Below are 15,662 nucleotides of genomic sequence, written 5' to 3' on the forward strand. Positions count from 1 at the left end.
GGAATTCTTCGTCAAGCTATTGGTTACGTCGATTTGGTGCCACACGGCCTAGGACGTTCTCCGCTACGCTTTTTATGGCTGTTTTCACGGCATTCCAACAGTCTTCAATAGGGGTTTCATCCAGCTCACCCTCTTCCGGCAGCGCGGTTTCGAGAGATAACGCGTAGCTTTCGGCGACATCCAGTTGCTCCAGTCGCGCTAGATTATACCGTGGCGGTCCCGGTATCGTAAGTTGTTCACAACAGATAGTTTTTGACGTATCCTTACCGACACTAGGTAGTGATCCGAATTGATGTTAGCGCCCGGATAGGTGCTGACGTTGATAATATTTGAAAAATGCCGACCATTTATCAGAACGTGGTCGATTTGTGATTCTGCCTGGTTGGGTGTACTCTAGGTGTACCGATGGTATAGGTTATGCTGGAAGAACATACTACGTATGGCCATGTTCTTGGAGGCGTCGAAGTCGACAAGTCTCAGGCCGTTTTCGTTCGTTTGCGGGTGTACACTGAACCGTCCAATCACCGGTTTGAATTCCTCCTCCTGACCGACCTGAGCATTACAGTCTCCGATGATAATTTGGACATCATGCCTCGGTGTTTAGTCTGGGATAGATTGCCTTCGCCGGCTACTCTTGCTGAAGATCGTTCCTCTTGTTTCGATGCCCGCTCGCCGGATCACACCTTCAATAGCGATATTGAACAACATACAGGAAAGTCCATCCCCTTGTCACAACCCTCTGCGCGATCCGCTAAGACTCAAGAGTGCCCCCGAAACGCGCACGTGGCACATAACCCATTCCAGGGTAGCTTTGATCAGTCACGTCCCGTAGTTCGAAAACCCGTACTCGTGCATTATCTGCAACAGCTGTTCGCGCTCAACTGTATCGTTTGCTGCCGTGAAATGCACGAAAATATGATGCATCGATGCGTTGTATTTCCGACATTTTTGGAGGATTTGTCGGCGATTGGATATTGGATCCGTACTGATACCCTACGCTATCCTACGAAATCTTTTACTATTGGGGATAGACGACGTAACAAGATCTTGTAGGGTAGGCGGTGTAGATCAACCTTTTGCTACAATTATTATACAGCATTCAAGCCGATTGCCTTATTGTAGATGGGACAAACTACGCCTTCCATCCACTCCTCTGGTAATTTCTTTTGCTCCCAAATCCTGGATATTATCCAATGAAGTGTCGTTGCTAGTAGTTCCTTACCACCATTTTATCGTTACTTTCCAACGTTTCTTTGCTTTCCGACGGTTTTCCGGTGCTATCGTTTGTGTGCAATGCCAGGTTAACTTCCATTCCGCTTTTCAACCTGTCGACCACCTCGCGCTCATTTGTGGTCAGGTTTGTCTCCTCGTCTCGTCCTTATATCAGTCTTCGGTGTGTATCCTTTACGAGATTGGTTCACCTTCGATTCTTAATTCGTCAGAATTAGCAACCTCCAACTCAATTCGATCGATCTTCGTCCGGAAATCATCGTAAACCATTGATCTAATGGACTCATCTTTAACCAACTTTCAGTTTTCGGTATCAGTGAATTCAGTGAATTTATCAAGAAATATCCTTGAACAGTTCAGAGTCATCCTTATCTTAATTTTTGCCACGTGTCACACAATTCGATTGTGTGCTTTTGAAATAAAGTGAAAAGTGGGGTTTTGCTAACGGCTCAAAAGATTTGTAATCCCTTCAAAAGGTTAGAGTAATTCGATTAGAGCTGTTACCACTGGTTCCTCAATACCATACGATACCAACATGGTTTAGGTGGAATTCCACCTAGTTAGAGCCGACTTCGTTAAGAATTTAGTTACCCTGTTATTCAGTCCAGATTTTTGAAACGAGTTTTTTAAGCGAGTCTAACGTTTCAAAAATATTGGAGCACTCATCTTCAATATCCTCGTCCAGCCCTACTGGCAGATGAGATACTATCAAATTCATGATTCAAATGTATGACATTGGGACTCGTAGCGAGCTGCAAAACCCGTTTTTCCATTGCTTCCATCGTTAGTTATACTTACTGCGTTACGAAAGACGACCTGTGGATGTGAAGCAACTCCAGGGGAAACGTGACGGCATTCACAATGTTGTGTTTCAATTTAACAAATATATGATCCGGTCAAGAACCTCTTCTAGACGATTCCGTTTCAAGATGCGTCGATTCTGGATGATGTCCATTACTGAAAATAAAATGTTAACAGATAGTAACCTTCTCATTCATGGCATTACGACACGCGAAGGGCACATCCGCATGAATTCCGAAAATCGCGTATAGAAACCTCATACATTCCAAAATTAAATGTAAAAATAAACGTACAAAAACACGTAAAATGCGATTTCAGTGAATGTATCCGAGATGGTGTCGAATAGTATAAATTTTTGACTGCTAACGCGTTGGTGCCCATTTGAGACCTCACATAACTCCGATTCCGGCTATTCAAAACTAGTAAACATCCACATATTGTACGGTATATCAAATCACCGCAATTTTTGATAACCAAGATCAGTGCCCAAAAATTGATGATTGAAAAAATGAAAAGAAAGTTTACCTAAGGACTTAAGGATTTTTCTTTTTCCTCAAAAATAATACCCAATTCGTCTGCAAGTTAAAAATGTATATGAAAATGCATGTGTAAAGTGCAATATATAAAATACATAGGAGCCATACTTTTGTTGGAATTATGTTTTACTAGTAAAACGTACGATGCACAAACCAATAGTTAACTTCTTGCCCATTTTCTATCCGATCAAATAGGGACTGTCCAACGCTCCCAAACCGGCAGCCACTCCGCCCTCGTTTGCACTGGACAATTTGGTACGCAGCATGTGCCCAACCTGTTTGTTGTAAATGATTTTATCCTTGGTCCTAAAAACAAAACCAAAAGTCATCATTTCACTCCAGCAGCAGAAAACGGTCTTTATCAAGAATACCCAATGATAGCACCGAATATGCCCAACTCCGATACTAGATTCACAATTTGCGGAGGCATCTTACCGCCGGGCCGAACCATGTAACCCTTGGATACCGGTGGAAAGATCCGCTCCATCAGAATCCAAGCCGAACGTTCGTCTTCGCTCATGCGCTCCAGTGCTGCTGGAATATCTGTTCCGTAAACATTGTTACCGCCACCTTCGCGCTGTGGTTTCAGTACGTATCGCTCGAGGTTACTTAGTGCCAATTTAATGGCCTCATCGCCCTCTTCGTTCTTGTCCAGCGAGTACAGACCGGTGAAGATTTCCTTAATGGTATCGATCTTACGTTCATCGGAGATGAATCGCTTCAAGATGCCTGGCTTTGCCAGGGCCTGCTGAACCTTCTTCGTTCCGGCCAAATGATACTGAATCGAAGGACACTTGATAGCGGTGGATCGTTCCATCAGCAATCGGGCAGCCCATTCCTTCTCCCCATAGTAGTGACCTGGTTCGTAACCCGCTCGGAAATAGATTACCGCGACCTCCATTTTATCGCTGCCCAACACGAGTTCCCCACGCGGACCGAGCTTAGCCTGCTCGCTCAGCTGAGTCAACGTGCGACGCACGACCGGAATGAGCGGATAGGTTTCACGAATGTAGAACTCGTGGAAGCGTTGGTCGCAAATGTTGTACGTCACGTCCTCGATCACGAACAAGATCACCGCCTGCGGGCGGACCTGAAGTGACCACGCTTCGACCATGGCGTCACATAGCCCGTACAAGGCACGGTTTTCCGGTAGCTGCAATTACGAGAGAGGAATTGATTGAATGATTGAGCAAACTCTGCGAGTACTTACCTGGGCAAGCTTCTCCGAATGTCCAAGCTCCGTCAAAATAAAACTACGGGTGCATTGGCGGGAATAGAATAGATCAAATAATATTAAATTTTTGATTAACTGTAATGGCCCATCGACCGGTACCGTACAGGGTCATGCAGTTTCAACACACTTTGCAAAGTTTGACTAACCTAATCTACGAAACAGAAGGCTGAAAACCTAAATTTAATTTTAGTGTTCAAGACCGAATCGAACCGAGTAGAAGAAGTTCAGTGTAAGAAGATAGAGCAAAAAAGCAAAACATCCAAAAGAGCAAATCATCGATAAATGTTTATGAAATTGAGATCTCTTTTTGGGCGGAGGGATTTACAGCAACCGAGCGGTTTATAAAGGGAAGGTGCGGGGGTGACTGGTTCTGTTTTGACGTGCAGTGCCTAGCTATAGCAAAAAAGTGAGGCCTTTTTTTGGCCAAAACTGTTGCTTTAAATTGTTAGTCAAATTGTTAGCACATTTCCAATTGACATTGATTAAATGGTAAGAAAAAATTTCTATTCGAATAGTAACCAATACATTAAGTAGAAATGTGAAAACCTCATATTAATTAATACACGAAATAAGTTCCGAATAATTGTATTGAATTTGTAAGAGATAAAGAGTAAAAAACACAAACTATACCTATGCATTGGTGCCATTGAGGTCGAGATGCCTCCAAAGCTGGAGGCGATCGTGTTGATTTCTACCTGCTTAATGGCGTTCGATTCGATAAAGTTTGCCAGATAATCAGACCGGAGCAGCGCGAGCGATTTCGGCTGAAATATGACACGTGAGAAGACAGTTTTTATGTGTGCTTTTCATGGGTGTGTGTGTGTGTGTGTTGTGGGGGGTGGTGTGTGACGGACAGTATGTAGCATTCCTAAAGACTATTCATTTACATAATGCAGCTCAGCTTAGTTGGGGAGGCCCTCGGCCCTCGGCTTTTCAGTCTGGTCTGCTTTCCGATCTGACAGCTGTTTCGAGAGGGGGCTTTTCGCTCTGATTGTTGCCTTTTCCAAACAAGGACGACAGTACAATATACCAGTAGAGTATGATGCAACAAATACTAAACTAAACGGATTTGAATTGATTACTAGCAACAAGTTGATGAAAAGTATTTGTAAAAAACCTCAGTCAAAAATTTTTGTTCAAATGATTGAAAATTTAAGTTTGACTTGCCAAAAACACACAGAAGAAAGAGAAGGAATCTAGGATTTAATTGAAATTGTGTTAGTTTAGTATCAGCTCGGTTTAACTTACGCATACTTTTGCACATTTGCCATCGAATGTGCGTGCGCTCACAGGGTGTTCAAGTTCACGAGTGTGTGACAAATTTGTGTCCAACCCTAATTAAAGCGTATCATAATCATGCAGACGTGAAAATATTGACGACAAAACATTTCCGTATATGAAAAAAAAGCTTCATGCAGTATTAGACATTAGGTGGTCGTGGTGGTATTGATTGGGTGCCGCAAACTATACTCGGTAGCACTATAAAGAGAATCAATTTCACAAACATTTATTCACCTTTTTTTTCCTAATTCATTCGTTTGTCGGTTAAATCAATCGAAAGAGCTAGCCGTGTGGTTTAGTGTAAGAGGAGTAAAGTAAACGAACGTCACACACGGAAAGTTGAAAGTTGGTTGAAATAATGGGTAATGAAGACCTGTTAACATGGCTTGCTGTGGTTCTGCAATTGCTTTGATGCGATGGATTATTTAACTTTTGAGGGTTTCTGATGGAACTTAGTATAGGAAGCGTGGCTCGCTGATTTGTTTTCAACTCCTTTGATGCTTGTGTGGTGGGCATTTTAGTTATTCAGTTTTTAAAATATGTCAATTTAACATTTAACATTTTGATTAGACTTGTTCTGATCGGAACTGCTACTCTAAATTTATTCAAGAATGAGCGCCAAATATAGCTCTGAGTTTTTCAAGTCCCTACCTAGCGCCTCCTTGTAGATGTAAGTGGAGCATCTAAACTGGGAGGTGCGAACCCGCATATAACTCGAACAACGGAAAATGGAAATACGAACGATTGGTAACTCAGTAGGTACCTAAGATGTTCGAACTTTTCATGAACCTTCACTAGTTGGCTTATTCACTCGAGAACTACATTGACTGGAGTTGGAGATTGCTGCTATTAGGTACCTAAGATGTTCGAACTTTTCATGAACCTTCACTAGTTGGCTTATTCACTCGAGAACTACATTGACTGGAGTTGGAGATTGCTGCTATTCAAGAAGATCGTTGAATAAATTTCGAGGACAGGGGGTTCCACATGGACATGGACACATAAGTAAGTAAGGGGTTCCGTGCAGTAGAAACTATTGCAGACACTTCTTTCAAGTACCACATCTACTACAGTGGCAGTAGAAAGGTAGAAGCAACGAGTTCTCCAGTGGAGGCCCGTAGATAACCGTATATATGTATTAAGAACTAAGAGCAAATTCATCAACTACAGCCCAATCAGCTATACTGCCCATAAATGGAAGACAGTCACATCTGCAAAAACGTGCAACTACGAAAAACGCTGTTGAAGCCACGACAATTTTTCTTTAATATTGAATCGATTTTGAAAACAAATCGTCCAAATCGTCATAAAATCACTTGAATGTACATAACAGAATACTTTTACAAGCAATTTGTTCACAAGTGACCTAAAATTTGTTCCAAAACTTAGAAAAACTGCCGAAGTTACTGATATGCGTTTATTTGTGCTTGAATAAGCAAGAATGAAGTATTCCACCACGCACACATGTAAAGATTTTTTGACATTAGCTGGGGCCCTCGCTGAGGCTGTTTGCAGTAGGAATAATATCAACATCAAATTTCAAACTCCCGGATCTCCTCCTCCACTCTTTGCTCCCCTCTCACTCCAACATAAACGATCCGCAGCTAATGTCATTCTCGTTAGTGACGAAACCGCAAATTACTTCGTAAACGCATAACAGTCACACTATGCCATTTTCACAGATTTTTTCCCACGCATAAATTTGGGACCCTATCAGTTCCTCCGCAACATTTAATTTTTCTAGTGTATTTTTTCTGTAATATACATAGTTTATGAAATACTTTAATTATCAGACACATTGGTAGAACCAGAACCCACAGGAACTGACATAATTGGTGGGTCCCAAATTTATGGGTCCCGTGTGAAAAAATCTGTGATTCTGGCATCTATCACAGCATGCCTTGATCCTTGCGTTGTCGGTGACTCGGCAGTATTTTCAAGACCACGTGTCGTTGTTGTTTTGATAATTCACGTGCTCGTACAATTCAATTGTTCAAAATGTCCTTTTTGACTCAAATCTCTTCCTGGCATTTTCTCCTTTTTATTGTAATTTGTTATCTTTATGTTAGTTTATAGTGGTTCGCATGATGGGGTTTGTTTGACTCAGGAGCTGTCGCTTTCCTGTGTGTCCCGAACACTCCCAGAACGTGTCCAGAACACTCCCAGAACGTGTCCGAGTATGACCAATGTGATCCTGGACACTATATGTGACAACAAATGTACTCAAACTAGTTTTGCAATTTCGAGTAGCAACTTAGAGATGTCACATGTTATATTTTAGTTAAATTCAGAAACTGATCCCTGTAGAGGTATCTGGAACATTCACGGACATGTTTAGATGTGGCCAATGACGTCTTGAACACTTTATACGACTACCAATAGTCTAGATTTGCAAAGCCGTGTATTTATAGGTGTCACATGATGGGTTTGTTGTGATTCAAGGTGCTTCTATGTTCAAGTCCCACATATTCTGGAACTTGTTCCCACTGTAACTTCGGAATCGTACATCCGATCCAGGTTCTCCTCAATAGTATTCTTCTAGGCCATAAAATCTTCCGTTTGGTAGTTGCTACAGTCGAATCGGTCCAGGCATTTCCAAAAAATAAGATGTTTATTGATATAGTTTTACTACTGCGACTGCTATGCGTTTATTTGTAATATGGGACTGACATAGTTTGATATTTTTTTCAACATCTTGGGAACAAACATAACTTTTTTGTTTAAAATATTGATAGAACAGTTAATTTAAAGATGATTCCCAGGTTTATCTCAAAAATGGTGAAAAGTCAGATGGGACTCATGCATTTTTGGGCAGTATACACATCGCCAAATGATAAATCCGATAACGCTAAAGATGAAATCTACGACCGGCTTGAAAGGACCTATGGAGAGTGTCCAAAACATGACGTGAAAATCATCATTAAAAATGCAAATGCGCAGATCGGAAGGGAAGAATTCTTCCGTCCTGGCATAGGAAGACATCCCAAGTAACAATTTGAAAGCTTGATTTTGCTTGCATTTTATGAACGTTTTATTATGATATTAATCATTACCTATGGTTTTATTATGGTATTACGCAATACCAGACTCGTATCTTAGTCCAAACACACTTATAGTTACCTATAAAACCATAATAAAACTGTTAATAAAGCAAATTTATTGTGGTTGCTTACCACGGTAAAATTAGTTGGCTACACTTACCATACGTGTGGTGCAGCAATACGTTTTTCTTGGATCTTAATACGGTTGTTTGTCAAACCGCAATAAAGCTATTAGTTTTAAATTTATTGCTGCTATTATGAAGAATACTGGAATTATTCAACACCGAAATCATTTTTTATGCGAGGCCATATCGCCATATTCCACTATTTTGTTTGTTTTTAGCTCGCAAACAAAAATTCATTCCCGCTAAGTGTTTTGCAGAAAGAAAGTTACAGGACGCAACTGAAATGATTTTGCTAGAAACTGTGTTTGATTTATCCCCCACGGTAAAATTTAATGCGCACACGCTGCAAACCAACGGAGACTGCTGAAAATTTATTAATTATTCTTTGGAATATTTTTTTATGGTCGCTATAAACCAAATCGATTAGGATGATCTGACAGTAAAACATTAAATTTTCTGCTCACGGATATATTTTCAAGTTGCTAAAACTGGTAGTGATACCAGGTTTTGCTGAAGAAAAATCCGTAGTTTTACCATCTGTGTTTTAATCACAGAGGAAAGAGTTATAAATTATAAAACTTAATCAAATTTTAAATCAAACTTTTGATTTAAATGGAAATTTGGCCGACGTTTTGCTAAAAAGTAACATTTTTTATCGCATAGGTATTCTTGATTGCATTCGAAACAAACTAATACTTTTTTGAATCGAATCAGTTTATGATACATTTCAAATTTCCTCTATATTAATCAAAAACGCATAAACTTGACTTTCGTCATTCGCCTTTAGGCTTTATTTTTCCAAATTATTAAATTTTTCGTCGTTTGGTTATTTTGTATTTTGTCTTCAATTTTTCGTTTTTTTTTGTTTTGCTAAGTGTACTCCGTCAACTTTTCCGCCGTTATTGTCATCTTCTTGTTGTTTTTTGTTTATTTTAATGTGAGCTGTATGACAGCTTGGGTCATTCTGTGGGATTGTAATTTGGCTTGGTTTCTGTGGGATTGTAATTTGAACCCAAGTCCTCGACGTGAGAGATGTGAATGCTAACCACTACACCGTGTTAACCCCTCGTTTTGTTTGTTTCCTTTTAACGTTTGTTCGTCGTTTTCCGTTATTTTCCACATCTGGTATTCTATCTTCGTCTTGTTGTCTCTTTTAAGTGATTTGGTCGTCATTTTTTATTGCTTTTTGTGGCATTTTTGGTTTGATGGCATCATCATTAGTGTCTTTTTTGGCATAGCTTGTCGCTGTTTTGTTGAGTTTTATTTGTTTCTGCAAAGCTTTAGCCAACAGTATTTTCGTCGTTTTGTATGGCATTTTTGTCGCTGTTTGTTACGTTTTTTTGGCGTCTTTTAACCGTATTTTAGTCGTTTTTCAACTTTTCGCCTACTTGTCTTCACTTCTTTGGCATATCTATTCGCGGACATTTCACTGCCTGTTCGTCGATCGTTCTTTCACTACATTGCACTGTCTGTTCGTCATATTATCGTTGCTTTTTCGGAACCATTTGGTCGTCTTTTTGTAATCTCTTTACTGCCCTTTATTCGTATTCGTCATCTCATTGTCATTTCTCTGTAACATTTTTATCGTCTTTTTATGGTCTTTTTGCCATCTTTCCATCGTATTTTCGTTTTATGACATTTTACCGCCTTTTCTTCGTTTTCATTGTCATCTTTCTATCATCTTTCGTCCTGTTTGTTTACAAGACTACAAAATTGTTGGAATTTTCTTGTCTTTTCGTTATTCTTTCGGTGTCTTTTTGATGACGTATATTCGCCATCTTTTCGTAGTCTTTTTTGCATGTTTTATCGACTGTTTGCCAGTTTTTAAATGTCTCTTTCCCATTTTTTGTCGTGTTTTTTGTTGCAGTTTTTTGTCACCTTTTTATCGCATTTTTGCCATCTTTTCAGCACAGTTCCATTGACTTCTATTCACATTTTCGTCATCATTCCGCTGTCTTTTGCAGGCTCTTCGTTGTCTTTTCTATTTATTTTAGTTAACTTTTCATCGCTTTCCGAGCCCTCTTGGGCAAATAACGTAAAACGACGGAGATTTTATTTGTCAAGGATTCCGTCTACTTGATTAAAAAGAACAACCTTATTCGCTTGATTTTGAAGTTCTATCGCACTACAGAAATCATATTACGGAACTGCCAAAAAGTGAGAAAAACTTAAAATGAAAATATTTAGCCATTTTGCCGCACTCCAATCAGGAAAATATCAGCCATAGCGAAAACTGCTAGTTTTTATTGACAGTATAACAGCAATAAAGCAAATCTTCCATTTTAAAAATACTTCGCGTTAAAAAAAGTATTCTATTCGCTTCTTTCTCTCAGAAACAATAAAATTGTGCTTTTCGCGGTATTATTCATTGCATGTAGCGTACGCGTAGTTTACTACGCGTTTGTCACTAAATGAAACTTTCAATCTTTTCCGCAAAGTTTATGAAAATCCGTAGATTTGAACACTTGATCCGTAGGTCCGTAGAAAATTTCTAAATCTGTAGAACTACGGATAAATCCGTAGATCTGGCATCCCCGACTGCTTTAGCTTTCTACCAGAGCAAACTGTATGCTTCATGGCTGTGTAACGAAAAGCTTCATTAAATTATGACGGTAGCTGTCAAGCAGCAAAACGTATAATAGGTTTTATTGCTGCTTTCTGCAGAATGTGATAAGACTAGTTAAGCTACTTAGACTACTGGTTCTTAAAGGGGTTAAACCTTCAGAAGAGTGAAGAAGAGAAGTGCTGGTGGAGTTCATAGTTTTATTAGCGGTTTTATGAAATTGGACATCAAAACCACAAGAGGAACGTAATGAAACTTAGAACTGTTACTTGGGGTTGTATTCCCGACATTTCTGAAGAAAAACGTCGGAGCCAATGAGACCATCCAATCACCAATAAATAACATCGTCTCGAGTGTGAAAACTATCGAGGCATAACATTGCTCTCCCGTGTGCTATTCTGTAGACTGAAACCACAAGTGGAGTTCTTCGTCAGCAAATACCAAACTGGATCAGATGCTTACTCTGCATCAGCTGGGTAGACAAGTTCTGGAAGTGCACCTAGCAGACTTGTCATCTATTTGTGAACTTTAACGCGGCGTACGATACAATCAAACTAAATGAGCTGTGGCAGACAATGCTAGAACATGGTTTTTGAACGAAGCTATAGTTAAGCGTCAATCAGAATGCTGTCTGAAGTTTTTGGAGCATCTAAGTAAATTACGAAACCTGGAATTAAATAAAGAGAAAACTTATCCAATTTAATTCTACTATGTATGTTTATTCTTGACAGATACGTATTTCGTTTACGACTTGCAGGCTCCTTCAGTGTCTTGACTTGATTGACAGTAAAATCATGGGAAAACTGTCAGAATAACGCTCTATTCTCATTCTATTTGACCCTTTAGGTTGATTCGTGCGACGCTAAATGGGTCAAAATCATATCAGAATAGCTGGTCAGACATCAGCGGCTTCCGACTGGACTGAAGCAAGGACTGATGCACTCTCTAGACTGCCAATCAAGCACGTTTACCCTTTGTATTGCGTTTCCGAACGTGCGTCCACGCAATCGTGCATGCATCTTAGTTTTGCAGATGACGTCGATGTGGGAATCAACTGCGGAGTAGCTTTAACTAACACTACTCAAACAAAGTATCACGGTTGCTGACAGGAAACGTGGGAGTCCAAATGGTGTCAATACCGAGATGGAGTTGGATGCGAAACGATATCTACCTATTGGTGAAGTTCGTATAACTTGACACGTTCGTGATATGTAGCATAGCAAAGCGGTTCTGCTGGTGGCCCTTCTCCTTGTTGACCTTTTACAGACATGAGTCATGGACATTAAAGGAAACTGATCGACGAGTACTTGGGGTTTTGATCGGTGACTTGGTGGCAAAAAAGAAAATGAAGTGTGAAAGTATGAAGAAGTATGAACCTCGAACTGTATCAAGTATGCAAATATGCTGATACAATGTATATGCTGCAGGTACTATAGTGTGGCAGGCTGAAAAAGACCAAAGGCTCTGCAGCTTTAGCTTTACCTGGTGTCCGGGGCGATAGAAAAACTGTACCACCAGTCCTAGACGTGAAGCTTGTCCCCATTCGCTCATATCAGGGCAGGGTACGTATGTTTTTACGTACTCCGTGCGCCAGCTTTCATAATCCTGTAGAAAATTGTAAGCTTTAAAAATAAAACAAATTCGTTCACAGAAATTTTAATAAAAATTGAAGCAATTTAGCGATGCGATGCAAGAAAAAGTCCTAGAGATTTGCGGCCTTTGGCAGAAATGTGTATTTTACACTGCTTCTATAATATCTGGAACAGCTTATTATTGTTAAATGAAACAAACAAAAGTTAAGTATGAAAAACAAATTTTTGTTCTTCAAAACAAAAGCTCTATAATTCTGTACTCGATGGAGATAGAAATGTCATTTCTTCAGCAAAGTTGCTTACTTTTACGTCTGCTACAACTTTGCATACGTCACAAGTTATATTGCGTTGAGTCTTCGAACGAATTTGTCAAAAATTCACGTTGGTTTCAATCGGGATGCAATTTTCAATTTAATATCCCAAACTATTCTAGAAAATGATCAAAATATAATAGTGACAAACACTTCAAATTGTGCGCAATATTAAGTATTGAATAGTTTCTTCGTCCGGATTGATGCTTTTATTCCTAAACTACCCCAGTTGTTGAGACAGAGTTGAAAACAAATCAAAGTGAACATGAGCTCGGGAAAGAACCATGATTGCGTGCGGTTTGGGCTTGTCAATGTATCCATATAACTCAAAGCAATTGCAACGAGGAGTTTGAATGAATGCATGTGATGTGTGTAAATAGAATGCATGCAAGATAAGATGGATTGATTAGAAAAATGATGAAAAGTGATTTGCGCAGTTTAGAATTGTCCTTTTAGAACACAAATCCTAGTTAAGGGAAACTCTCAATTACGCAATCGTCGCTAAAAATGAAAATGCAATGAAACTTCAACATTCAGCTGTCTGAACCAGCATTCTTTCCCTAACCTAACAACATAATTACTTCATTTTCCGACTTTCTCTACATAGGTATAGACGGCGGGGGGCGGGTTTTAAAGGGAAGGTACAAATGCAAAGATGTATGTTCGAGTGTGTGTGTGTTTAGATATGGATAGAATGATAAAAAGGCTTCCAAAAACCTTTGCAGACTCTTGCTCGCGGGTCCCAAGTGCCCGAAGCCGGATGCGATGGAATTGATTTCCACCTGCTTCCAGCAACAGTAGGCTTTCGCGCGACGGCACTGTACCCGGCACTCGTTCTCGCATCTCGTTTCCAGCATCAAATCGGATCGCAAAAGGCCCAGCGATAACGGCTTTATGTGATTGCAACGAAGAAGGGGGTTGGTTTTGATGGGAAGGATGAAATTAGAATTTTGTTTTTATTGGTGTGGTCGTATTGGTTGGTTGTTCGGGTTATTTCTGTCCGAATGTACCGATATCTTTGTACTACGATGGAAGTTGTAATGAGCTTTTGTGTTCAAATGATTAATGCGTGCTTCCGGCAATGGAATGTCATGTAGGTGGTGCTCGATAAGGGTGATAAATCAAACTGTATAAATACCTGGGCGATTCCCTCTTTCAGAACGGTTTCGTAGATTTCGAACAAGGACCGGGTAAAAGCGTCCACTTTGATTGTACCTTGAAGCGTTTCCCGCAGGAACTCGGTATCATGAGAAACGGCATGCATCAGCTCGTTGAGGGTGGTCTGCAACTCAATCGCCTTTTCGAACTCTTTCCTCGGGAATGAACTTGGCGTCAGGATGAACGGAGCGAACTGAAACACGAGAAACAAGTTTACTCACTAGTACCTACCTATATGTGCGTGTAACGATGACTTTTGATTTTTTTTTTTTGGGTGAACACTAACAGCGTAGCTGTGGGGTAAAGACTGTGTAAACAAGACCGTGATTTTTTCCAAAAGTTAAAGTTTAATGACTAATTCTCACATCTTTAGCCCACAGTATTGCTGTTATATAACCTTGTAACCTAAACAAAACAACACTCATTGATGAAAGCTATCCAAGACATCTGAAAAGTCACCGAATATCAATGATGTTTCACTCACCTGCAGGGCATCCGGATTGAAGTCCGTCTTGGAGCGCATGGCCGCCCCGTGCATGATGGCCCAATCTTTCGCCTTTTCGACAACATCGACCAGCCGGCATTCGTCGATGGGCAGCGGAATGCAGGATTCCAGCACCGGCGGCACGTCACTACTGGTGGCAGTGGGAGTTTCCATTATGTTATGTTGCTGGTTGCTTAGATGAAAAGTGAGGTTTCACTGGACTACTGCGGTTTACCAAACTGTGTCACTTTAATGTGCGCAATAAAGGTACTGACTGACTGAAATTTCAGCTTATAAGTTTGTTTTAAATGCCGAAAATTGATAAGATAAACGACAGCAGCAAAAGCACACCGCACAAACACACAGCTTCACTGCATGCGATGAGTGAACTAATCGTCGGTCGCTGTGACGCTGTGTCATGATAATGTAGCGTAATGTGGCGTGGAAGACGCATCGAGCGCATGCTCGTTTGTGTGGATACGTGTGGAAAATGGTTTATAAGTAGTGAACCTCTGTCCCTCTGTGTGATACTGTTTGAGTCCCTTGGATCATCTGATTTGACGGGTAATTTTTTACCATATGATATTATTTAACCCTTTCGTTCCCAATGGTGCAAAAACTGGTCGCGGAGATATAACAATTTTTATTGATTTTTTTTTAAATTCTAATGAGTGCTTGCCGCAAAAACAAATCTTGTAAAACAAGTATAAATTTAAAGGGAAAAAATTAAAAACTTTAGATAACAAATTATAAAAAATGCCAATTTATCAAAATTTAGTCAAATAAGAATGTGAGTAAATTGATTAAATTTTCCATTAACCTTCTGCGGCTGACGTGCTCCAATTTCAACCGTTATGCTGACGTGGTAGTCTGCTAGAAGCTTTGTTTTCTCGGAACTTTGATGTGTCGAAAGCATTTGTATGTATTCTTGGGCACCATCTGCACTTTGTTCGTGGCATACCACTCCATGATTCCGCAATGGCCGTGATGGCAAATCCGGCTAACACACCACGGAACAGTCCTGTTGATTCAGAAATCAGTATACACCCAACAAACATTTTTTGTTGTAAAACAGCTTATCCGGCGCTTGTTATCTTGTAATTGGTTATACAATGGTCGAATAAGCTACTATTCAACATAATTGTTTATTGAGCGTTTCTCCTGATTGACGTCTCCGGTGGCAAACGAAGTATAGCTTTTCAAGCTACGCACAGGTCCAGAGAGCCTGCCAAATGAAATATTTCTTAGCGCGCTTCTACAGGTTCATATGCTTGAAAATGTCTAGCAGCTTTTCCCTTCCAGTGGC

The 15,662-nt window shown here is 40.1% G+C and overlaps 1 protein-coding gene across 1 annotated transcript; it reads right to left on the minus strand.

Moving 5' to 3' along the window:
* Window positions 1–2,612: 2,612 nt before the first annotated feature.
* Window positions 2,613–14,709, minus strand: LOC128733021 (glutathione synthetase-like). The gene is made up of 6 exons (XM_053826559.1): window positions 14,357–14,709; window positions 13,853–14,065; window positions 4,432–4,565; window positions 3,778–3,820; window positions 2,939–3,720; window positions 2,613–2,873 (listed from the first exon to the last, which is right to left on the minus strand). The coding sequence occupies exons 1-6, from the start codon at window positions 14,528–14,530 to the stop codon at window positions 2,747–2,749; spliced, it is 1,473 nt and encodes a 490-aa protein (XP_053682534.1). The 5' UTR covers window positions 14,531–14,709; the 3' UTR covers window positions 2,613–2,746.
* Between the last annotated feature and the right edge of the window lie 953 nt (window positions 14,710–15,662).

Source organism: Sabethes cyaneus, chromosome 1, assembly GCF_943734655.1.
Source record: "Sabethes cyaneus chromosome 1, idSabCyanKW18_F2, whole genome shotgun sequence".
Classification (NCBI taxonomy): Eukaryota; Metazoa; Arthropoda; class Insecta; order Diptera; family Culicidae; genus Sabethes; species Sabethes cyaneus.

Bases quoted from the DNA above. Each gene is read 5' to 3' on its own strand.
- LOC128733021 (XM_053826559.1), bottom strand. From the start codon at position 14,530: ATGGAAACTCCCACTGCCACCAGTAGTGACGTGCCGCCGGTGCTGGAA. The intron at 3,721-3,777 runs GTAAGTACTCGC...TCGTAATTGCAG, and splicing joins ATTCGGAGAAGCTTGCCCAG to CTACCGGAAAACCGTGCCTT. The intron at 2,874-2,938 runs GTATTCTTGATA...TTTTGTTTTTAG, and splicing joins ATATTCGGTGCTATCATTGG to GACCAAGGATAAAATCATTT.